Source organism: Perca fluviatilis, chromosome 21, assembly GCF_010015445.1.
Source record: "Perca fluviatilis chromosome 21, GENO_Pfluv_1.0, whole genome shotgun sequence".
Taxonomy (NCBI): Eukaryota; Metazoa; Chordata; class Actinopteri; order Perciformes; family Percidae; genus Perca; species Perca fluviatilis.
The window spans coordinates 30,704,284-30,730,792 of NC_053132.1; the positions used below are offsets into that span (position 1 = coordinate 30,704,284).

The 26,509-nt window shown below is 39.6% G+C and overlaps 1 protein-coding gene across 1 annotated transcript in view; it reads right to left on the reverse strand.

The window, feature by feature from the left end:
* Positions 1 to 3,278: 3,278 nt before the first annotated feature.
* Positions 3,279 to 26,509, reverse strand: part of ryr2a (ryanodine receptor 2a (cardiac)) — a 270,453-nt gene continuing 247,222 nt past the window's right edge. The window contains 9 exon segments of the mRNA XM_039787778.1: positions 3,279 to 8,578; positions 10,199 to 10,250; positions 10,710 to 10,810; positions 10,966 to 11,030; positions 14,093 to 14,249; positions 21,042 to 21,176; positions 22,907 to 23,053; positions 23,810 to 23,870; positions 24,591 to 24,724. Coding sequence (XP_039643712.1) covers positions 8,483 to 8,578; positions 10,199 to 10,250; positions 10,710 to 10,810; positions 10,966 to 11,030; positions 14,093 to 14,249; positions 21,042 to 21,176; positions 22,907 to 23,053; positions 23,810 to 23,870; positions 24,591 to 24,724 — 948 coding nt within the window. The 3' untranslated portion in view covers positions 3,279 to 8,482.

Here is a 26,509-nt window from a genome sequence, read left to right on the forward strand (position 1 = left end):
ACGTTTTTCTTAAAACAAGGTTGATTTCATACGGACTTCTAGCTTCTACAGGAGCAGAAACGCTCGCTTCACAACCACAGAGCTCGGGGTCAGTCTACCTCGGATGGTTTAGACATTATGACTGATAATCTAAATCCTTATGGAGAAAATCAACAGGATTTTTACTTCCAGAACCACACTGTTGAGCTCTATTGTCCCCGAGGGGAAAAAAATGCAAAAAGTGCTGGTTTATTTATTTATTGCACTTTTGTTCCGTTGTGCTAAGATTTACAATTGGAGTTCAGCAGCTTGATAGAGGTTGGGATAAACGATAACATCAGTCTGTTTTAATCTTCTCCCTGATGGCAGACGCTCATATTTAGGAAAGGGAGGGTGTTGAGAGTCTGCAGTGACTAGCCTGAGACCTGTCAGATAGTTTGGTCAAGAAGTTCAACAAAATATCTGTCTATCTGCCAAAAATGTTAAAATATATGCATCAAAAATATATTTATGCACATTCTTGGTGGATTATTTGTAATGTGAAGGGAGAAACATGTTTACCTCATGATCATCATGACGAAAGGTAAAAGTTCGCCATCTGGTGAACTTTTAAATTCATGTCTTGCCAACACAGCCTCCTGTGCTGTTTCAATGTAGGGCTGATTTTGGTGTGAATGCCCTCAAAGAGCGGTCATAGCTTTTATTGATAATATGTTTACATGTAGGCAGTTTATTAAAAATGACAAGTGTGTTTTGAAGCCATGTTCATTTAACATGTGATGTCACTGGATTTTGTCATACGTATTGAGTCACTTTCACACACACACACACACACACACACACACACACACACACACACACACACACACACACACACACACACACACACACACACACACACACACACACACACACACACACACAGATTGCTGGATGGGCAGATGCTTACATTCTTCAGGAGCTCTCCTGACCAAACAAGGCCATATAATTGGCCACTTTTTTTTTACAGTCTGTTGAAACAAGCCAATGGCCTAACTCTCAACACACACACACACACACACACACACACACACACTAGAATGAGGAATAAAGTGAAGGTGATCACCAGCTATACCATAGTGCATCTTTTTTGGACTAGGTATTCTTGGTGTCACACTCTGCTGTGCTGGCTGCTCGAATTCCTGCACACAGATATCTCTATGAACATACATCTTAACATGAATCTGATAGCAATTCAACATGTCGGTCTCATTGTGAATAAACACCTGAGTCTATAGCTATGACATTCCACTGCCGGAAATTCCGCCGGACGTCCCTCTTTTCGTCTGAATGTCCGTCCCCTTCCTCTGTCTCTGTGTTGGCGTTCTAACCTCTGGTGGATTTGTGAGGACTATGGTTAACTGCTCCTCAGATCTCTGCAGGGTAAATCCAGACAGCTAGCTAGACTATCTGTCTAATCTGAGTTTTCTGTTGCACGACTAAAACAACTTTTGGACATACACATGTTCCACCAAAACAAGTTCCTTCCAGAGGCTATTTTGCAGCAGCAGGTAACGTAACCCGATTTGTTCACCACTCGAAGTCAATGCCTAACCCCAACCAATCGAGCTGCTATTGAAGGGCGGGTCTTGCATGGATGTATTAAGAGGGGTCTTGGCGTGGCCATAGTTCGACGCGACAGTTCTGGCCTCCTCCGTCGTCCATTCATTCCTGGCAATAAACACCTTGTCGGGCATTAATCTTGCATAATAAATTAATTTGAGAAATGTGCGCACAGAAACTCAGACCGTAAGTCTGCATTGAATTCAAGTTATATTCACAGGGTTAATATTTAAACAGTCTATGGGTAATCACAATTCCAATTGTAGATCTTATTATGGATCACTGCCATTGATGGATGCACCGCAAAGATGAAAAATAGGTTACATCGAGTGTGAGCAAGATGTTAGATATACACTAAAAGCCAAGAAAATAAAAATGAAATGGAAAGTGTCAATTAAAGGTGATGAAGCACAAAAAATGCAAATGTTTATTGCCTGTAGCATAAAAATGAAATCTGGTTAAAAGACACTTGTTGAGTGTCTTTAAGTTTAGTAAAGAATATTGTTTGTTAAAAGTGAAGACATGAATGTTAAAACAAATCCTCACAGCAGGGTGCCCGGATAGCTCATTTGGTAGAGCAGGCGCCCATATATAGAGGTTTACTCCTCGACGCAGAGGGCCTGGGTTTGACTCCGACCTGCGGCCTTTTGCTGCATGTCCTTCCCTCTCTCTCCACTTTCATTTCTTCAGCTGTCCTGCCAATAAAGGCCTAAAAATGCCCCCAAAAAACATCCTCACAGCAAAAGGTCAGAAAAAAGTTATTCATGCTAATCCTCTGCATCTTTTAATCCCTTTATCCTTTTTCTATCTAGTTTGGAGGGAGCTTACGGTTTGAATACGGATCATTCTTTGCTTTTTTAAATTATTTTAGTACATGGTTCAAATTTATTTATTTATGTGAGCAGCTCAGCTAAACAAAAAAAAAAATAGCAGAAGAAAACCATGTATCTAGAAATCTAAATATCAATATCTAAACAGGTATTGTTGTGAATCTGACAGATACAGATAGTAGCTTTACTATTTTCACTGATAAAAAAACATTTTCAAAACTTATTTTCATTAGCATTTAACAACAGCTTACAATAGCCTAAACAAGTCCAATCTGCAGCTGGTGTCAGCCCTATGTTCCCACTGCCCTATGGTCCCACATTTCTAAGATTTTTCTTACAATTAGACCCTATGTTAGGGTTAGGGTTACATTCCATCTGTAGTCCATTGCTACTGGATAATAGTACGGCCTAATTTTGGAAAAAAATGTGGGAACTGTGGGAACATGGGCTGATAAAAGTTTCATGTTTCCTGATAAAAGATAAGATACAAATACGCTTGATTATTGCTTTATACATTGGTTATGCAAAATAAGTAAAGGGAAACAGCAAGGCTAAACTGCAGTGCCTGGAATCCAATTTGTACCCAGATTGTCATAGTAGTGATTGTTCATCCACTTCAACCTTTTTATTATTATTCAAATAAACAGACAATTTCCCACATTTAAAATAATTAAATTAAATAATGAGCCCCAAATGTAATTCAATCCAAGACAATAGCCCCTCATTAAAGCTATTATTTGTTGAGACATTGTCAGAGATGAGTTGATCAAACGTGTATGTCATTGTCCATAACATGTTCTTTATGAAAAGGAGCCACAAAGCAGGGATAGACTTCAGGATGTTGAATTAAGAATATTCTACTCTTCACAAGTTAATAAATACAGTTTTATTTTCAAAATCATGCAAATCCATTCATTACTCAGTCCCTCTTTACACATTTATCTCTCAGAAGTAGCAACAGCGTACTCAAATAGTCTACATGATGCTCTTCTGTGTGGCAAACTAAACATGCCCCCTCTGTGATAAATATGGAAAAACATTTATTTTTACATGAGCAAAATGACCACTTAGTTATGGTAATATTGCCATGAAAATAAAAAGTAAAAAATAGAAATGACATTAGCATGGCATAATGAGCGCGCTGCAATATACATAGCACCCACCCTGGTTGGTTGCACCTGTGACACTGTGTTATCATACTTGTATAGTAATCTGTGCTAAATGTAAATCGCTCATGCATCCTCACTCAACATTAAAGGTGCAATCAGTAAAGATGGCTCTTCAGCAGCCTCTAGAGGCACCATGTCTCTGTATGCAAATTCTCGGATAGATTTTCATGTACAGTTCCTTTGGACATAATGTCGTTTACAGACTGACTCAGGTGAGATAACGATTACCTTTGAATGCCTCGCTATCTAATCTATGTTTTCACCGTGGGAGTACTGCTCTTATTAGCAAATATGTGTCATCAGCTGTGGTGAGTTGATATTGGTTGTGTAAAAAACAATAGGTAACTAGCAAATATGGCTAATTGCATCATACTGTAGGTCAGTTATTATGGAGACACCAAAATGTTGAATATTTAATAAGACATTATGGAATAAATATAAACATAATTAAATTATGCATGTTTTCTTATTAATAAAATGTAATTATTCATGGCATCCCATAATTTTTTATTTCAAAATGTCTTTATTCCATGTCAGTCAAGACAAGCGGGGGCCAGTTGTGTGATTGGCTGTTGCCTCAGTCTGAATGAGAGGAGAGCCAATCACACAATTGGCTCTGCCACTGGATTAAATATGAGTTCATAATTATGAACTGAGTTTAAAAAAATTGTACTGTATGTATTGGGTTATCTCCCAATTTCATGGTTATATCATACATTTTGTCTGTATTTACTCATATGATTATTTATTATTTATGTTAACTTGTTTAAAATTAAAAACTTTGGATCTTCATAGCTGGTCTAAGAAACATGATCCCAATTTAGCAATATCAAAGTATTTCAGGGTGTGCAGCTCGATTCACCTTTCACACTTCACTAATGGTCCCTTTGCTTTTAGAGAAACCAAACCAAGCGCAGAGTGTATGCCGAGCCCGGGACAGGTACATTCTCAGCAACTTTACTAAATAGGACCTCTACGCGTTTTAGAAACCTGACCGCACACACAGAAGAGTGGCAGGAAATGTCCAGCCAAATCTGCATCGATGTAAGGATGCCTTTGTGCAAAGAGCCAACAAAATATTTGTATATATATATATACAGTATATATATATTGCACCTTTAAGATTAAGCGGTAAACTAATTAACAGGACCTCAGTTGCATTTCCTTACCATTATTTAAGTAAATAAAATATAGATAAAGACATAGATAATAAATGAATAAATAATTTTATTTTAAAATGAGACAAAGTTAAGCAAGCTTTTATTTGTTTTGCCTTTGTTTGCAATTTACAATGGTCAGTCTCCCGTACACTCCCTGAAGGGCTATTGCTTGAGCTTAAAACCAAATGATACCTAAACAAACATTTGACTTATAGTATATTAAAACAGAGATGATGAAGTGAGAGAAAAGCAGGAGCCACTTTTTTTCTGAGGGATGCACTAGTGGCAAATGACTTGAAGAGGTACAATGAAGCCCACAACACTTAAATACAATAATACAGAAATCTTAATTCATCTTAAATAATCCTATTAAACAATTTATGGGTGACATAGATTTAGTGTCTTTGATATACTTGTTAATTAATTCCGCATAATAAACATGCACTGGCATTTTTTTTTCTGAGATATTTCTTTTGGAGAACATCGATACAAAAAAGAGCTCGTTGCTGTATTGCATAAGATCATTAATAAATTATCAAACTTCAGATGAACAATCCTTATTTGAATGTTTTTTGAACATTTGCCATTTATTCAATCAACACACCTTCTATCACCGAGGAATGAATCTGTTGAAAAATAACATAAAATAAATAAAACAATACTGCAATAGTAATTATGCTTTAAATGGATCATTTTGTTTCTGATATTATCATTTTCTAAAATTATTCGTCCGGCCCTTGTGTGTGCACCCAAACCCTACGAGGTGAAACTTTGTAAGTCATGAAATGTGTTCTATGGACGGTTTGCACTTCTCTTCCACTTTAAACACGGTCAGTTAATCTGCCTGCCTTGCAGTGAGACCGAGTAGGAAAAAAGTTAGCATTCAATCCAACCCAGTGACATGTATGATGGATTTCTGTCTCTCGGTGTTGACTCCTATATTGCACGAGACAGAATGCATACAGTCTGTGTGTCAGCAGCACTGTGTACCAACACGGAGCTAAGCTAACATGATGGATCCATCTTTAAAGTGACGCTATGGCAGCATCAGAAATTGTTCATGCTGTTATATAACGGCCATCACACACACTGACATTGTGCTGCAGGACACTAAACAAGTAGTGTAAACCACACTCAGTTGCCACTTTATTAGGTCCGCCTAGCTCAAAGTAATGCAGTTGAATCTAACAACCAGCAATGCATCCGGCTATTGTTTCTGTTTACACTCAGAAGTGTTTCTAATATTTTATCCACCCATTTATATAAAGATTAGGAGTAGATTTTATATTAAAATACAAAAAAGAAAAAAAAAAAATCAACAGCACCACAAACTGCAGAATCAACACCTCTCTAAAACCCTTTCAACAAAAACTAATGTCATCAGATCACAACTTTCATTAAAGTAGGAATTATTGCAGGACTGTTGGATTAGACTGCATTAGTTTAGCTAGGTGTACCTAAACTGGCAACCGTGAGTGTATATGGAGCCACCCAAAACAATGAAATGCTTCTGGTAAAAGGAAGAAACCATCTGGACTGGACAAGTGGCACTATACAGTACTGTACTCAGCAGAGCTTTGTAATAAGAGCCTCAACTTTCAGAGGGAACGTAGGTAGCACTAGTGCCACACGCCACCTCTGCTGTCCAACGTTTCCACTCAAGATGTGACCTCATCTGCTGCTGCGGCCATTTGAAACTAAAATCTGACTTCCCAGGACTTTACAAGACAACTTAAAGATCATCTGACAGTACTATGAAACCAAACAGAATTGATTAAATGAAATTGTAACACACCTTTTTGCACTGCATAAAGCTATAAAGCAAGCGCAACTGAAATTTGAAATGATTTCAAATGTTATATTTCTGCACCAAAACCGCTTAAGGCCCAGTGAGACATGCCAGTCATCTTATATTTCCAATAACAAAGTCCTGAGGGCATTACTCTCTCCGTCCTCCTTCCATCTCTAGTTCTACTTTCCTATAGTGCTCGCATGTGGCATGTTTCTGTCCTTCATAGACACCCCCTTCACCCAGCTCCAGGTGTTACTCTCAGTCTTTACATTGTATTTATGTGAAGCTCTGTGACATTCCTCTCTTCCTCAGGCTTGCAAAACTCCCCCCTGGCTTAGTAAGGCACTGTATCCTCCTGTCTCCCCTCCCTCTGCTTTCATCCATACAGTACATTGATCATCTTCAGCCTGGCATCCAGCTGTGGCTAATGGGCTGCTCCAGTCTGGCTCATTATTTATTGTAGCTAACAAGCATGTGCTAACTTTGTACGCAGCTATAACATCTTAAACAGACCAATCACTTTTCTGCTGCTTTGGTATTGCTTTTACATAAAACTACATAATTTGCCCTAACTAAGTAGCATTTATCGATGAAAGTAAGTCTAAAGCCCCAGTAGTGACACCTAGAGGCTGCGATGTATCTTACACGCAGCGATACTATTGGACAGAACAAACATGCTGACTGTTTAGCTCTTCTTAGAGCCTTGACCAGTAGTGGGACTAAAGGTTTGTCTGGATGGTATCATGTCATGTATATGTTATGTCAGGTGCTCAGTAAATGTCATGGCAATCTGACCAGTAGTTGCCCACATACAGTAGATTGATGTGGACCAGAGTGGACCTCTATCGTAAGGCCATGCTGCGACTGGGGCAAAAGATCAAATAAAAGAAAAAAAATAATATTCAGTTACTAAACATGTCAATAATGGATTTAACCAGTTTGGGGACATACATTTATTTCTGTAGTCTTTAAAGAAAGATAAAAGAAAAAAGATGTAGATAACTTGCAAGCTGATGGAGGATTATGACTTGTTGGTGCCTGTATTTTGGCTTAGTCACTCAGCTTCACTGGAACAAAATGGACTATTGATCATGTTGCTAGGGATATGAACACTTAGTTAAGGAGCCCTTCACACACAGTGTTGGCATGTACAGGGTGTGGACACAATATTAACATATATAAACTATGTAACATGTATCACAATAAAAAAAAAAGACAACTTAGAGTTAAATCGAATCCCTCACCACCTCTTTGACAGTCTTAACAAAAGCTGACATGTAAGCTTCTCAAAGGTCCGATTATTGCAGAGCGGTGGTGTTGGATTACATCAGGGTTGTAGAGGTGTTCCTTTTTTTGTGTCCGCCCCCTGTACCTACATGCAACGTGCATTGTACACATGAAAAGATGTAAAAATCATCATACTAATGTCTGCTCTTTGTGTATCGATCATTGTACTGAAAGTCTTTCAGGAAGAATGATCTCTTCATTTCCCTTCCACTCACCTCCTCTGTCCGTCTTGTCCTTCCTTTTTCACTTGCTCCGTATTTTTTGCTTGTTACTGTGAATGTAGAATAAGATGAAGCAAAGAAGTCATCATCTGAGCCAAAAAACCTTGACGTGCCACCAGTCACATATTGTACAGCATTTTCTCTGATATTTTCTATGTACAAAGTCAGAGTTAGAAGCATTCCAAACAAAGTGTGCTGGCGAGTTGAGTGTCTGGATGAGGAAGAGCTGGGAGAAAGGCTTGGGGCGGGACCTGGAGGCTGGAGATGTAGTTCCTCCTAGACTGGGAAGTGGAGCCGAGTGTAGAAGCTGCCGTTCGGTAGAACAGGGACTCCTTAGAGAGCAGTAAGAAAGGTTTGAGGGATAAGCAAAGGGAAGATGGCTGTAGAGGGCCTTGTACAGGTTACAGTATGAAAGGGAAGAGTTTGTTGCTCCGAGAACAGATCAGTTGAGCTGATCCTCGTACTGTTTCCGGAAACAGTCACCAGCAGGGAAAAACTCCCAGCAACGCTCCTGGTACATCTTCCATACGTAAGACTCCTTTAAGACAGACAGATGGGAGCAGGTAGGGAGAAATGACATTATAGACAACACATGTGGAGACAGCTCCTGAGGTTAGGAACAGCAGTGTAAGCTTCAAACACTGAGCCACTAAAGGCCTCGGTATGTGTCTAACAAAGTGTCGTACGACTAGTAGTACAGGCATTGTGCAACAGAAACTCTTTCGATTGTTCTAGTCTCATAAAAGTCTCCTCTATAACATAAAAAGTCCAAAGAGATCCAAGTGGTGGAAAGAATTGAAAAATACTGTAATCGGTGGTGCCACAATAAACATTTGGGTAATAAACATTTATCAGATTTTCTGTTGCAATTTGTGGGAGATTCACCCATTTTTTCCTCACACAATGCTTGTACTATAGGGCTTAAAAGGTCCCATGGCATGACAATTTCACTTTATGAGGTTTTTTAACATTAATATGCGTTCCCCCAGCCTGCCTATGGTCCCCCAGTGGCTAGAAATGGTGATAGGTGTAAACCGAGCCCTGGGTATCCTGCTCTGCCTTTGAGAAAATGAAAGCTCAGATGGGCCAATCAGGAATCTTCTCCTTATGAGGTCATAAGGAGCAAGGTTACCACCCCTTTCTCTACTTTGCCCGCCCAGAGAATTTGGCCCACCCATGAGAGAGAGACATCATGGCTTTCAAACGAGCAAAGTGGCAGTTGGTCAAGGCCACACCCCCACCCTCCACCTCCCCCCCCCTCTCCTCCTCAACAGCATTTAAAGCTACAGACAGAGAAATCGCACATCCTAAGGAAAGCTCATTGTGGGACTGGCTCTAGTGACTGTAATTCTGCACCAAGGCTGAATTTTGGGAAAGAGACTTCAGATACAGTATTAGGGGACCACTAAGGTCTATATAAAAGAGACTTCACATACAGTATTAGGGGACCACTAAGGTCTATATAAAAGAGACTTCAGATACAGTATTAGGGGACCACTAAGGTCTATATAAAAGAGACTTCAGATACAGTATTAGGGGACCACTAAGGCCTATATAAAAGAGACTTCAGATACAGTATTAGGGGACCACTAAGGTCTATATAAAAGAGACTTCAGATACAGTATTAGGGGACCACTAAGGTCTATATAAAAGAGACTTCAGATACAGTATTAGGGGACCACTAAGGTCTATATAAAAGAGACTTCAGATACAGTATTAGGGGACCACTAAGGTCTATATAAAAGAGACTTCAGATACAGTATTAGGGGACCACTAAGGTCTATATAAAAGAGACTTCAGATACAGTATTAGGGGACCACTAAGGTCTATATAAAAGAGACTTCAGATACAGTATTAGGGGACCACTAAGGTCTATATAAAAGAGACTTCAGATACAGTAATAGGGGACCACTGAGGCCTATATAAAAGCACTCAAAAAGCAGCATGTCATGGGACCTTTAAGTGTTTCTACCTACAGATTCCACCATTGGAAAGGGGTTTCAGATGCTGTAATAAGATCTGAGAAGCACTTTGTTTAAAGCATACTGAGGCTTTAAAGCTGGATCAGAGACACTGGAGGAAAGTTTGAAGCTGAGCTGTACTAACCACATTACAATATCACAGTGATGCATATTTACTGAGACCAAAGGGACATTACCTGGCCTGTGTGCTCTGTTTCGTCTTTGTTGATGAGATACATCACAAAGAATCTGAAACACACACACACACGCGCACACACACACACACACACACACACACACACACACACACACACACACACACACACACACACACACATTAGAAAAAAACATTGACAATATTATCACACATTCACAAACACACATCAGAGCCTGATGTTAAATTAAATCCAACCCTTACTACTTTTGAGTTGCACTATCAACACCGAGCCCAAAGCTAAATAAATAAATTGTGCAAAACAAGAATTCCACAAAAAGCTCCCAGAATCCTGCAGTCACTGAGTACAGGAACCTCAAACAGCTAACTACTGGTTAGATGATTTGTGTGTAATTGCTCCAAAAACTCCCAGTCGTTACAAAGACCCAGGAGAACCTTGTTGAGTCTTCTAATCAGGTGTATTGCATAAGACAGGCATAATTGGTTGGCACAAGTACACACATAAAACACACACAAACTCCAACTGTACTCACAGGTAGTTGGCTAGGTTGTGCTCCTGTAGCGTGTGCGTTTCAAAGCCATGTGGGACTGTGTCAAAGTAGTCGTTACCTATTCCACAGATGAAACATTTGGTCTGGAAGAGAGACATGCAAGAGTTATGGTATTATCATTATACAGAACATCATTGGCTGTCAAATTGCAACCTGTACCTGAATTTGAAAATGTGTGTATTTCCTGTCATTCATGTGCTGCATAATACTACAGTTTTGTGCGAGTGTGTCTTTTTACCTCCATGTCTTCTTTCACTTGTTCCTGCTGGTCCCTCAGCTCTCCAAAAGCATCAATGATTAACCCTAGAATGTTCAAATGGAGTTAACTAAGTCCACACCACGTAAAACCACAAGTCATTGGTTTTCTCCAGTAGACCTTTAATAGCACTGGGTCTATATGTTACAGTCTTTATATTACTACTGTAGGCCTGGGTGATATGGACCAAAATCATATCTCTGTGTTTTTCAACTGAATAGTGATACACGATATATAGCTCAGGAATTTCTACAAAGTGAGCTAAAAGTTCTTTTGTAAGTCAAAGCAACATGTGAGATGCAACCAGCCCTTTTATCTCTCGCCCAAGTCTAGGCGCTGTCTCACCGGCTGATAGAACTGAGGCACTAACTGCTGTTCTTTGGTGTATTTGGCGGCCGCACCAACAGAAAATGACCAGCGGTCAACACTAGTTCAATGTAACGCAACATCAAACATATATATATATCACTATAAACAGTATCTCATATCTTGTGTGAAAAACTGCACGTACCTTAAAAAGTCGATATACCACCCAGCCCTACATATTACTATCATGAGAATGATCACAGCTTTATTTGGATTTATGTGAAACAAAGACAGACTATTAAATGCAGCCTTATTAAAACAATGCAATTCCAAAGCTTAGAATATGAAATGTGAAGCTTGAAATATCATATTTGACAGATGTAAGCTCCAGGTAATGCTGGAACATAAACGACAAAACAAAAAGACAATATAGGCCCAAAATATGTCAGAGCAGAAAAACATGAGGAAATTAATATTAATAATGGCTGCATTCCATTGAGTTGTTTTGGGGCCATTATGCACACTGGATCACTGGCATCAGTAAGTGCAGTCTTGTATAAAGTACTTGAAAGCAATACTTGAGTAAAAGTGCAAGTATCTGACCAGAAAATGACTTTGGTAGAAGTTAAAGTCACCTTTTAGAATATTAATTGAGTAAAAGTCTTAAAGTATCTGATATTAACTGTACTTAAGTATCAAAAGTAATTTTCTGATATTAAATGTAATTAATTATTAGAAGTAAAAGTAAAAAAAACTTTGATTATGAACATTATTGTGGCTTCCTTTGATATTCATTAATTCGCCAAACCCGCTTTTTTCCACTCTAACAAACTTCTTCTGATTTTATTTTGTAGTAGCGAGTAATGAAGATGCTGAGGGGGAAATGTATTGGGTTAAAAGTATACATTTTATTCAGGAAATGTAGTGGAGTAAAAGTAAAAGTTTGAACTTTGTTACATTACAACACTGAGGAAGTGTAACACAGTCATCATTAATGTTATTACTTTCACCTGTGGCGGCTGTAAAAAGTCCCGTTGCTCGTAGCGGTCATATGATGGCCAGATATTTACCAAATTAGACCAGATCGGAACATATAGTACAAATACACGGCATTCGTCAACCTCAGTGCAGAGCGGCCACGGCGGTTTTGATCTACTCGAAGAACATTCAATGAGCAGTGAAGTATGACGTGAAACAATGCAACCGATCAAGAGAACTGACTAAGGTAAACACTCATCATATTTATAAGTGTCATAATAATGTGCAGACTGCAAAACACCTGCTGATCATTTGTTGTGAATATGTCACATTCCATTCTGTAAAAAACTGAACTAAGCGTCTCTCATCTGTTTTAGGTGGGATCATAAATTTGGATCATAAATTGCAACACTGTTTTCCTTTTGGAAGATCTATCTGCATGAACCCACTTTGAACCAATCCTCCTCTCCTCTGAAGCCTCTTTCTTATCTATCTACTCTCACATCATCTGAGTGAATAGAGCAATTAGAAAATAATTAGAGAATGTTAGATAAATATTTCGAAAATGTATGCATCTTCGTGTGTCTCATTAAACCTTGTGAACTGAACTCTGCTTCGTGGCACTTTGTTCTGCTTTTCTGCTATCTGGTTATGTATAGTGTCTTTATGTTTATGTCTGGTATTTGGGGGGGTGGGAGGAGGATGGGTTTCTCTTTTCTGTATAATGTGAAAACAAAAAAAATAAATAAACATTTTCCTGAATGATACTTTTTTTTCTATACCAATTTTATGAAATCTATTTTAACAAAAATAAATTATTGTAGCACAAATCTTTTTATTTATTTTTCAGCTCCTACTACGTGAGTGTCTCTGTGCATAACGTAGAGTTTTTCCTGTGTGTCTCTACGTCATGTAACGTTAGACAGCCAATCAGCAGCATTATTAGATTTTGGTAGAAGCATGCTGCATGCTGATTGGCTCATTGAAGCTGATGAGATTTACTGCTAAAGGTATTGATTTTGGGTATTGAATGACGAGGCATTTTACTCAATACTAAGGAGGAAATGCGGTTGCTACCTAAAAAGTATCGAATTCGGTACCCAGCCCTAGCCACCGAGGTCGAGCCAGTAAATGATAGAATATGGACCGCAAAACAGTGGTGATCGGATTGTTTCATAAGATCATTCTAATTGGTATTACTAATTATTGATATAAGCCCCATGCCCAGATAGTGCCAGAAAACGTTTTTAAAAATGAAAGGCTGTATTACCCTGAAGTATGAATTAAAAATACTTATATTTTAATTAGAGTCATATGGTCAGGGAATAAGCGCAACAATCCACTCTTATGCAGTTATGAAAAAATATGTTGCTTTATAGAGGCAAACCTCAGTGTGTTTTTTGCAATGACTGCATGGCTTGTTGATTCTTAAAGTGTGTTAAAAAAAATCTTTATTTCCTGCTCATATGCCCTTTATTGATGGTTATGAGATGACTATGTTTCTGCAAAAAGATGGCCAATGTAGAGGCAAATGTGAGCATTGTTATAAAGGAGCATCTTTTGATGTCTTTTAGCTTCCATGTTCCAGCATCAAAGCTCAGCGTTCAGCAGCCGACCCAACATAAGTCTCGACTGTCAGGTCATCCTGATGGAGGAACATTCCTCACACAGAAGCCCATTCCGTTTGGTCTTTCCACCGACACACATGATCATGAGTGAGTGAGTGTGAGTATATATGTGTGTGTGTGTGAGTGCATGTGTGTGTGTGCATGTGTGTGTGTATGTGTGTATGTATGTATGTGTGTGCGTGTGCTGGATCTCTCACCCTGGATGATGGCCAGGAGGATGACGATGACAAAGAAGAAGAAGGTGATGTCAAATATGATGCGATAGATCTCATACTCGTCACCTGCTGGGTCCTCAATCTGGTCACCAATCCCTCCACCTGCTCTCACGCCGACATACATGTGAAACATGTAGCACTGGGAGAGAGTGGGAGACACACAGGAAGAGGGGGAGAGAGAGAAATGTAACATGCTGGATTTTAAACTAAATTACAGTAATATTTAGGTCAGAGGGACAAAGAAATGGGACAGATTAAAGAACTTATTGATAATTATGTATTTAGAATCAGTAAAAGATAAAAAAAAAAAAAAGGAAAATAGGGTCTCTTATAGTCAGCAGCTATTCATCTGTGCAGTTATACCCTTCTAATCCAGTCATTACTTTGGAAAAGCTCATGATGTCAAAAGGCCAAAACTAATAAATCACTCCTGAAAATACCTGAACCAAAGTGATATGACTCACAAATTGAAAATGCTTCTGTTCTGTGTGTGTTTACACAAAGAACATTTGTAGTATGACCATCATAATTTCAGCAACAAAGTACAAAAAAAGATAATCAATCAAGGTAAAAGAAAGAATGAGTCTGTGTTCATCGGAAACCTGGGAAGAGAGAGAAAGACTTGAAAGGTGTATGTAAAGTGAAAAAGATGTAGAGAAGAACTGAGCTAAAGGACAGAGAGAGAGAGAGAGAGAGAAAGAGAGACAGAGGGAGGGAAGAAGATGGGTAAACCCCAGTACTGAGAGAAAGATGAAGGCTAAGAGAGGAACAAGTGAACAGAAAAGAAGCGATCAGCTCAGATCATCTCATCCTGCTGTAAGTGTTATTGTAAGGGATTTATTCATATAAAGGGAGGAGAGGAAAGAGCAAAAACCTGCCAGGGGCAGTGGCCCTTCATCAGTCTATCTCCTTTTCCCACTAAGCCCCTGTCACCCCTCTGTAGACCAGTAGAACTGCCACCCGTGGCCCCTTAATAGGAAACAGCAGAGCTCTATGGAATGCTATGGGTGACTGACTATAGGGGATTAGAGTGTGTCCTGAAATTTCCGGGTGAGAGAAGGCCCCCTCCCACCCCCCAGAAAACACACACCATAGAGCCCTTATATAGTATTTCTTTCAGATGACTTGGCAGCAGGGAACAGCCTCATCACAGCAGTAATTCATTGTGTCTTTACCCGTTTCCTCCCACCACCACAGACAAGACTTGATTTATATGACATGTTAAGACTTCCTACCCAAGTATACCTGTTAGGCTAATGCCGACCTTGCGCCAAATGACTTTTCATTCGATTCCACCGTCGCAGACTAATTTCCAATATCGGAATGAAATCCTGAGAGCCTTGCTAGAGTCTGCGCGCTCCCCTCGTCTCCATTGTTTGGTGTAAGGTGGTCATAAAACTCCGTCCCAGTCAGTCTTTATTCCCGTCTTGACATTCCGACAAAATCAAACGTGTTTGATATTATTGTAAGTTTTGAGTCTTGGTAGTGAAGTTAAATCATATGACCATTGTCAGGAACCAATGGGTGCGCTCCCACAGCAACAAACAGGAAGAACCAAACAGGCTGGAGCCGGTTTTATTTATGGTTGCTATGGCGCCATGCTAAGCTAAACGCTAAAAAGGGAAAGCTGCCGGGGCGACCTCTAGCTCACCCAGTGGTGTGCGCCCAATGTAGGCTGAGGCAGCGGCACGGGTTCGAATCCGACCCGTGGCCCTTTGCTGCATGTCGTCCCTCCTCTCACTCCCCTTTACTGTTTTCAAGCTATCCTTTCGATTAAAGGCCATAAAAAGCCCAAAAAATAATCTTTAAAAAAAATGTAAAAAGAGGGAAAGTTGCTGATTTTAAACCCTTCTGAAGTGAGTCATCCAACAGGAGTCTTACAGGCAGATATACACAGACCTCCAGGTACTGGAGACATTCATCTGCATTTACGGCAGAACAGAAAATTGGAAAGCTTTCTCTAGTTACCAGCTAACTAGCTTAGCTAGCTACAGTGGGACAAAAAAGTATTTAGTCAGCCACCAATTGTGCAAGTTCTCCCACTTAAAAAGATGAGAGAGGCCTGTAATTTTCATCATAGGTACACTTCAACTATGAGAGACAAATTGAGTAAAAAAAATCCAGAAAATCACATTTTTTAATTAATTAATTGGTAAATTAATTGGTAAATTCCTCGGTAAAATAAGTATTTGGTCACCTACAAACAAGCAAGATTTCTGGCTCTCACAGACCTATAACTTCTTCTTTAAGAGGCTCCTCTGTCCTCCACTCGTTACCTGTATTAATGGCACCTGTTTGAACTTGTTATCAGTATAAAAGACACCTGTCCACAACCTCAAACAGTCATACTCCAAACTCCACTATGGCCAAGACCAAAGAGCTGTCAAAGGACACCAGAAACAAAATTGTAGACCTGCACCAGGCTGGGAAGACTGAATCTGCAATAGGTAAGCAGCTTGGTGTGAAGAAATCAACTGTGGGAGCAATTATTAGAAAATGGAAGACATACAAGACCACTAATAATCTCCCTCGATCTGGGGCTCCACGCAAGATCTCACCCCGTGGGGTCAAAATGATCACAAGAACGGTGAGCAAAAAAACCAGAACCACACGGGGGGACCTAGTGAATGACCTGCAGAGAGCTGGGACCAAAGTAACAAAGGCTACCATCAGTAACACACTACGCCACCAGGGACTCAAATCCTGCAGTGCCAGACGTGTCCCCCTGCTTAAGCCAGTACATGTCCAGGCCCATCTGAAGTTTGCTAGAGAGCATTTGATTGATCCAGAAGAGGATTGGGAGAATGTCATATGGTCAGATGAAACCAAAATAGAAATATTTGGTAAAAACTCAACTTGTCGTGTTTGGAGGAGAAAGAATGCTGAGTTGCATCCAAAGAACACCATACCTACTGTGAAGCATGGGGGTGGAAACATCATGCTTTGGGGCTGTTTTTCTGTAAAGGGACCAGGACGACTGATCCGTGTAAAGGAAAGAATGAATGGGGCCATGTATCGTGAGATTTTGAGTGAAAACCTTCTTCCATCAGCAAGGGCATTGAATATGAAACGTGGCTGGGTCTTTCAGCATGAGGCAACGAGGAGTGGCTTCGTAAGAAGCATTTCAAGGTCCTGGAGTGGCCTAGCCAGTCTCCAGATCTCAACCCCATAGAAAATCTTTGAAGGGAGTTGAAAGTCCGTGTTGTCCAGCGACAGCCCCAAAACATCACTGCTCTAGAGGAGATCTGTATGGAGGAATGGGCCAAAAGACCAGCAACAGTGTGTGAAAACCTTGTAAAGACTTACAGAAAATGTTTGACCTCTGTCATTGCCAACAAAGGGTATATAACGAAGTATTGAGATGAACTTTTGTTATTGACCAAATACTTATTTTCCACCATAAATTGCAAATAAATTCATTAAAAATCCTACAAGGTGATTTTCTGGATTTGTTTTCTCATTTTGTCTCTCATAGTTGAAGTGTACCTATGATGAAAATTACAGGCCTCTCTCATCTTTTTAAGTGGGAGAACTTGCACAAAACAAATGTAGTCGTAATCTTGCAATTTGTGACCCTGCAAGATCCCCAGTCTTTACATATGATGACAGTCTTTAACGTTAGATGTGAGATGGTTATCTTTAGATGTGAGCTGGTCTCAGACTTTAGTCTTGTCAAAGTCTGCTCAAAGTCTTCTTGTGTATGGTAGGCATGAGATGCATTAATACCCAGACCTTAGTGTAAATGTAGGGCTGGGCGATAAATCAATTTTATCGATTAACACGAATGTGTAGTTAATGTTGATTTGTTAAAATGAAAATCGATTTTCTCCTTAACATCCGCCAACGCTCCCCTCTGGGCTCCCGTAGCTCCGAACGGGCTCAGCCCCCCCCCCCGTTTGCCATAGAGATACACAAAAAACATGGCAGCGACAGGGACTAACATTAATTATTTTCTTAAATAGTCATTTCATTACTTTACTTATCCGTAATCTCCGCCGAAATGACCGGCAGTGGTGCTCTGTCCCCGGCTGACAGTCACCTATGGACCTTTTTCACAGCAGACATGTTGACTTGTCATAGTAGGAAAAGCACAGCTGAAACTGATAACCTTAACGATGGCTCCATTCCATCAAATGTCCCAGTGAGCTAGCACGCACAACACCAGGGCCTCTCCTAAGTGGAATGCAGCCATCAGTAATGGTTTTGAATACACCTGTGCTTTTCCTACTATGACATGTCAACATGTCCGCTTTAAAAAAGGTCTGTTGTCAGATAACTGAACCACCAGCTACCGCTGACCTGAAGGAGCACCATGCGGGGCACCAGAGGCGGTGTTGAGGAACTCTGTTGTTGATACGACCGAGCTGTGACGGAGGTCTGTAGCGGCTTAAACAACTAGTAATCGCCGCTCTGTATAACGGAGCTCCTCTTCGACGTTTGTTTTTACGGCTAGTTGCTACGAAGGAGCTTGCTACAGGTATGCTACATTCAAGAGACCATGGCATGTTAATGTACGTTACTCAGCAACAGGTGAAAACAGGGGCAAGGTTGCGCAATAATGTTAAAATGATTTGAACTTTTAGCGAGGAACGAGAAGTGAATTACCTGTAAGCTATGTGTGGAAACAGCTTTATCTCACGCATCCGTTTTGTTGTTGTTAAATATATAGCAACCCCCCCAAAAAAAAATTTGAAAAATTAAAAACAATGGTAGGGAAAACACTCAAACCATTTTATATTTCCACAAAATTGGCATGGATAATCATAATGGTATACATGCCCCAATGTGTGTGCGCGTGTGTGTATGAGTCAAAACAAAATTTAAAAGTTAAAACTTGTATTGAACAATTTCTTTGTCATCTGCAGATTGATTTTAAGTAGGGGGAGAAAAAAATCTATTTAAATCTTAAATCATTTTTATTTTTTTTTATTTTTAGGCCATATCGCCCAGCCCTATGTAAATGTAAAGAGTTACACCACCAAAGTTTAAAAACACACAATACATGCTTTCACTGTTACTATCGCATGGCCTGTGGCATCAAGTGAACTTCAGTATCACTTTCCTGTACCACAGAGCTGGTTCATGTTTAACCAGGATCAATCACAATGGTAGCTTATGTATGTTGCTACTGTAGCCAACCTGCTCCGGCATCATAAAACTGGTGTCCTGTTTCGATTTTACATTCCAGATCCCATTATCCAGGGTCATCACTGTAACTGTACCCTGAGAGCCTTAAATTGAACTTGCATCATGATATCACCCCAGATTAGTTGCATAAAATTCATTATTCTTATCCTATTCCTAAAAACAGATGCCTGGAAAAGAAACTGACAGAAATGAGCATGTAATCTTCAGCAGCTCAGCTGAACTGCATACAGAGCCTGAGGGTGAACAACGTAAGACTAAAAGCTCTGACCCATGACTTTCTGTCCATAAATGGAGCTGGACCCTCTTACAGACAGACTCCTTAAGGATACTTCTTAATTTCAATGAGACAGGCTTTACTGACATTAGCAGCCAGAACAGCAGTGAATAGATACTGTAGCAAGTGGGACCATGCATACATAACAATACTGCAGGTGACCAAAAAAAGACATTTTAACAAAAGTAATTTTAGTATCAGATCATTTGCTTGAAAAGTTACCAGAAATGACACCAACCCACCTTTGATCCACATCCGTCATTAATTTCAAGCTCATTCGTTAAATGCTAACCTCATCTCTACTCTCCTGTTACATCAGGTATTTGTTCCTGTCCCCATGTCAAATGTTGTTATTATGCTCACAGTGAACACAGACCAACAAAGTTATGCCGTTATGCCAGTGGTTCCCCTAGGGGGACGTGCCCCCCGTTATAACACTAGAGACCTGTGTGGGACTGTTTTCTTAATCCTGCCGGTGCCCCCTCCCGGTGGATTTCTGACCATTACCGCCCGGTCCCGCAGTGTGTGTGTTCTGCTCCAGCCCGTTCCGGCAGTGTGTGTGTTGGGTCCCACCCAAACCGCAAACATTGAACCGCTTGATTGTCAATAAATTGACCATTGATTTTGTGTCTTCTACCCTCCTGCTGGGAAACTAGTTATTTTACTGTGTGGTAATAAATATGTGGGTAATAAGTAGCGAAATTACGTTCTAGTGCATAATTACATTTATACAAGTGTAGTCTTGCATTGCCAGACCTTCCTCCACAGCACTGTGGAGGAGGGTCTGGCTAGTCCACACAGCATTCTGGGATGGGAGAAAAACGTGCTCTGGTTTATTGGCATTTCTTTAAACCAATCACGATCGTCTTGGGCGGCGCGAAGCGCAGGATGGAGCCAAGGTGCCTCTGCACCTCAGGAAGGAACTTGTTTTGGTGTCTATTTTTGGACCGCACCGACAAAAAAAGATCTACTAGCATAAGTGTAAAGAGAGCTGTGTAACATTGTAACCAAATATATAATATAAATATAAATATATCTGAGCCATTGTAACCAAGTCAACTGTATTTACCGTTCTACAGTAAAGCACAACAGGTTAAGAATGTGTCTAACTGCACTACAGCACCTTAAAGCTTTACATTTATCACCCCATATTTAATGCTGGTCTCTAGACTTTATCCTTTACTATTGGACTTATCTGCACTACCACCATGACACACATTCTCATAGAGCACCTTACCATGCAGACTGAATCACAGGGTCAGTCCCTGCCCTGTCACTGCAAGCATGTCATGCTTATACATCCCTTAGTACATTCATGTGGATTTTTTATTTAGTATATTTTCTTTTATTGTCCATTTGTTATTTTATCATCCTGTTTATGATGTATGTGTATGTTGTGTGTGATGTCTTTAAGCTACTGGGACCTTGAATTTCCCCTTCGGGATCAATAAAGAAAGAAAGATAGTATGTATGTATCTATGTATCTATCTATCTATCTATCATACTTACTGTCAACATGTCGTCACACTTCATGTCTGGCAGTTCTCCATCTTCACTCTTGTTGTAGAACTTCCTGAAGAAGTTGAAGGCCACTACAGTGTAGAGGTACACCACCACTGCTAATAGGCCAACTGTTAACACCAGCTGGAAGACAGAAGAAGAGACCAGGCTGCATGACAGTCTAGATACACAGAAAACGTCATTTTGACATACTTTAAAAGAAATGTGACACGGTCTGTAAAATACTGCATGAAATTCTATGTCTAATGGTTGATCGGTATATCAGGACCCGTGTATTATTTCTGTGTTGGTGTCATTTTGGCTAGTTCAAAACCCCTATTACTATACTATACTAGAATGGTGTCTGTAACAAGCACACAGTTCACCACTTTCCTTGGTGAAGTTTTGATTACATATGCCTGGAAGTACTGCAAAGACATTATATTTGATCTGCAATAATTTTAATCAAATGTATACTGTTTTTAGTTTTTTTTTTTTAAGCTAATTAAGCTAATTTACCTTGAATTAACAGGGTGCATAAAATTGACAAGCTTCACATGTCAGCTGCAACATTTTCCATATCATGGTTTGTTAAGATACATTTAAATGTTGTTGTTCGTTTTGGCAGAGATATTGGTATGCATGCTTATCACAAAATATTACATTGTACTGAGAGAAAGGTATAGTAGAAGTAGTATAGTACATATAAAAATGGCAACAATTTCACAATTTCACATTTGTATGATTGGAATATATTTATGTAACATTCTTTCTACAGTTTGTTCAACTCGACCTGAGGGAATCCAGTAAAGAGTGAAAAACCATTCCAGCCTCTGGTCTTTATTAGACTCTGTTATCGGAACATGAGATAAGGAATGAATGATTTATTTGTTACTATGTATTACTAGGGTTGGGTAACGAACTCAGTACTTTTTTGGGTACCGACCGAATAACGTTGGTACTACCGAGGACCGATTCACGTTAAATCAAACGGTGCCAAGTTTCGGTACCCGAGAGCGCATAAGCGCGAGCATATCTGTCTTCTCTGCATGTTGACAGAGAGCAAAGCTCCGACACACACACAGACACACACAGACACACCCACACACACCCACAGAGCTGTGCTGCGGATGGATCGAAACAACGTTTCCTTTGTTTAAGTCCCAGTGGGTCACGACAATGTCGGTAAAGCGGTTGCAAGTGTCGTTACACTTTTCAAAACTCCACGCAGACAGCGTATATAACGGCGAGGAGAAAGCTGTCACGGTATGGTTAATGTTAGGCTTCCTCTGTGACAGGCAGGCACCACTGTGTTCACTATGCCCTATTGACGGACTGACAAGCTGAGGTTGTAGGGCAAGGCAATTTTATTCCTATAGCACATTTGTAGGGCAAGGCAATTCAAAACACTTTACATAAAACATTAAAAAGCAGTTTAAAAGAGATAGAAAATAAAAACAGGCTAAAATAGAATAAGATACAAATACAAGAACAAAAGATACAGTGCAGTGTAAGAAATTAATAATTATTAGATAGTTTGTAGGGACGGGTTTTGGAGGGTTTTTGTGTGGCGTGTAAAATGTTCTAAATAAATAACAAAATATTCTAAGTAAATAGGATAAATAGGTTTGGAATTATTTTTACAACCAAAATTTATTTTTGTTATTGCAGAGGGAATGTACCATAAAAAGGTAACATTGGGTACCGGAACCAAATTCCAGGTACCGGTATCGGTACCATACCGGGAAAAAAAGTAAACGGTACCCAATCCTATGCATTACACAGAGTAGTTGCAGGTAGGTGTTTGGGTACAAGCGTGCAAATGCAGTTGTATTTCTGTTGACTGTAGCGGAGGATGTACAGTAGTTGTTTACCTGTTTTCCATTGTGTGTGACTGAGGACAGGATGGTACGGAGAGTCTTGAAGCCCATGGCGATGTCGAGCAGATGGGCAGCAAAGAAGAAGTTGTTATAGTGACCTAGGATGGACATGGTCATGTACCAGGCCAGATACAGGAAGGACTGCAGGGAGCGACGGAGAGAGAGGTTAGTCAAGCTAGTGACTAATACAGATACGTATGGACAACTGTGGATATCAATGTACACTTTATGGCTTTATTTGAAGGTTAATGTCTCAATTCATGAAAATGTCATATGAAGTGACTTTTAATGACCCCATAATTAGACATTAACTGGACCATATCTTCTCATAATAACAGTGAGACAGATAACATGTAGTAAGCCCTGCACTGAGTAGATATTAACTATAATTTTGAATACATTACTGTTATATTTCTTAACATTTTTTACAAGATGTCCTTTGTGCATGTTTGGAATAATTACATAATAATTGTTTTTAAATAATAAAGAAGCAGTTTCAAGATTTGGGGATTTTAGAATGTGTTGTTGTCCACGCATAGGTAATAAATACATACTTTACTAAATATTCCCATTTCTGCTAGAAACCATACCAGTAATAGCTGAATCCTTATTCAATAAGTCAGTGTAAGACAATATAGTATAATGTAGTGATAGTGTGGTTAATTTGAATCAAAATTCAGAAAATGTCAGCAACGATGGCAAATTATGCCACAGTTTTACATTTTATCATCATGCACAAACAGCATTTATGGATTGCATGGAACCCATGGAGCATCATGATGATATTTAAATTCTTAAATTTGAAAATAAGAAATTGTTTTTGGAAACCCTGTTATTTGTGAAGGGGAAATTCAGCATATAGAGATAGAGCCAGATGGTGAATCACTACATACTCACATTGTCTGTGAATACAACGCCCAGCTTCCAGATCTGGTACTTGACATCGATGGAGTTCAGCCTGATAACAGAGGGAGAAGAGACTCACAGAGGACCATCATGTCTGATACCATGTGTCCTGCTAGAAAAACCTGATACCATCAACTCCCATTCCAATTTCAAGTGTGTCCAGATCAGCTGGTGGGAATAATTCATACCAACGAAACCAAGGAAAAACAAATCTATCTGTCAGCATTTCATTTTCGTCTATCTGGTATTCTGCCTTCGCACGCTGCTTTGGAACAAGAAAATCAACTTTGACTTTTAACCTGAACAGTATAAAAAATCCTGCCTTTTTTATCATATAAAATATATCACTTAAAATACAGATGTGAATGTGCTTTGACTGGGTCTGAGTCTGTCCTGGTCAGTATATGATAACTATGGCCAGCCCGCCACAGACTGCTATGGATATTGTTAACATTACTGAACAAGTTATGCTTAGTACATCACCTTCCGTGTTTTTTATCTTCTGTGATTTTAATGCCTTAATAGAGGCACTCTCTAAATTAAATTGGTAGTTTAATGCATGCAGATGGATTATTGCCACAATATAATACAGCTTCATGTGTATAGAAACTTATTAAAATGAATGAAATCTAGGTGTTAATAAAGTTATTTGTTAAATAGCTAATTTATTAAAATCAAGTAGTGTACAGTAAAGTATCAATAGATATTTGTCTCCACACACTCACCCACACACCCACACCCTCACCCTCACCCACACACACAGAATACTCACACAGCCGCCAGTGAGCTGTCTCTCCTGGGCTTTCTCTTTTTGTGAGAGTCGCTGAAGTCCAGAGCAGCCTTGTCCATTCCCAGCAGCTCACTGATGCGGTCATGGCCGTAGAACTCTCCGTATTTATCCATCACCTGAGGAAGAGCAGACCTCCTTGAAGAAACACTTACCAGTAGAACAACATCTCACATAGATTCAAATAAATTGTATTTTTTCTTAAATTGCCAGCACCACACTGTGTTATACTAGAGCCACCGAGAGCTACAGACTCACATGATTCAGCCTGATTAATCTTCAATTGAACCTTCCCAGAACTACAGGAAGAATGTGGGACCAAGCCTTGGTTGATACAATATCAAAACAAACTGTCTATACAGACATAGAAGGGCTACCCTGTTTATTTTGAACCGTTTTGATGTCTGGGAGTTAAAACCTGATTTATGAAGTCAGTACTTTCTAACCTGCATTAGCCAAATTAGTCATTGGTAAAAACTGTGAAAAGACCCAAATGCTGCTTCTGTGGGTTCACTGCACAGCTGATCAAATAATGTGTATATATAACACGTCTGACATTACTGTACAGACAGAGAAAAGAGAGATGGAGCGATAGAGACTGGGTGTGTGAGAGACAGGAGTAAAGCTTGATTTATGGTTCTGCTTTGAATCTACACGACAGTACACATAGTTACCGAACCTACGCCATACCCTACACCACTGGTTCCCAACCTGGGGTCCGGGCACCCCTTAGGGGGGCGGCAAAGTTCACAGGGCGCAAGTCTTTATCTTGTTTGAGGTTGAGGTAAAAAAAGAATATTTGCACATGTTAAACAAATTATAATGTGTACAAAATGTGTATTCTCTTCAAGATCTACGCCAGATTGACGCAGACACACCAGGCACAAGTATAAATCCTCACAACCATAAATCAGCCTTTAGAGCAGGTCTGTGAGACAGAAAGCTTAACGTGGCACATAGCTCCCCCCTGGCCAGATAAACTTAAGATGTGCAATTATTTTGTAATCTGGTATGTTGGGCCTCACATTGTGGTTGTTCAGCTGTGTGGACATGAGAAAGGAGCCAGGGTTTGAACTTCTCTCTCAAGCTCTCTTTTTTTCTTTCTTGACACAACTATTTCTGTCATTTTTTAAGCGAACAATCGAGCGCTGTGCTCGCTGGAAGACGTTCAACACTATGAATGTCTACCAGGGAGGCTGTCTAAAAATGTGCACCATTTTTTAAACTATTTCACGTCTCCCCCCTCTTTATGATCGCCGGCTTTTGCAGCCCGGGTCACTTATAAACACGTTTGCTTTCCGACCCAGTTCGACAACACGTCGTGCGAACCACATTACTAAGACCTACTCACAGTCGGTATGTGCCTCATCACGCCAGTGTTTTGTAAAAATACAGTACAGGCCAAAAGTTTGGACACACCTTCTCATTCAATGCGTTTCCTTTTTATTTTCATGACTATTTACATTGTAGATTCTCACTGAAGGCATCAAAACTATGAATGAACACATATGGAATTATGTACTTAACAAAAAAGTGTGAAATAACTGAAAACATGTCTTATATTTTAGATTCTTCAAAGTAGCCACCCTTTGCTTTTTTATTAATAAAGGAAAAAACTTCCACTAATGAACCCTGACAAAGCACACCTGTGAAGGTAAAACCATTTCAGGTGACTACCTCATGAAGCTCATTGAGAGAACACCAAGGGTTTGCAGAGTTATCAAAAAAAGCAAAGGGTGGCTACTTTGAAGAATCTAAAATATAAGACATGTTTTCAGTTATTTCACACTTTTTTGTTAAGTACATAATTCCATATGTGTTCATTCATAGTTTTGATGCCTTCAGTGAGAATCTACAATGTAAATAGTCATGAAAATAAAGAAACACATTGAATGAGAAGGTGT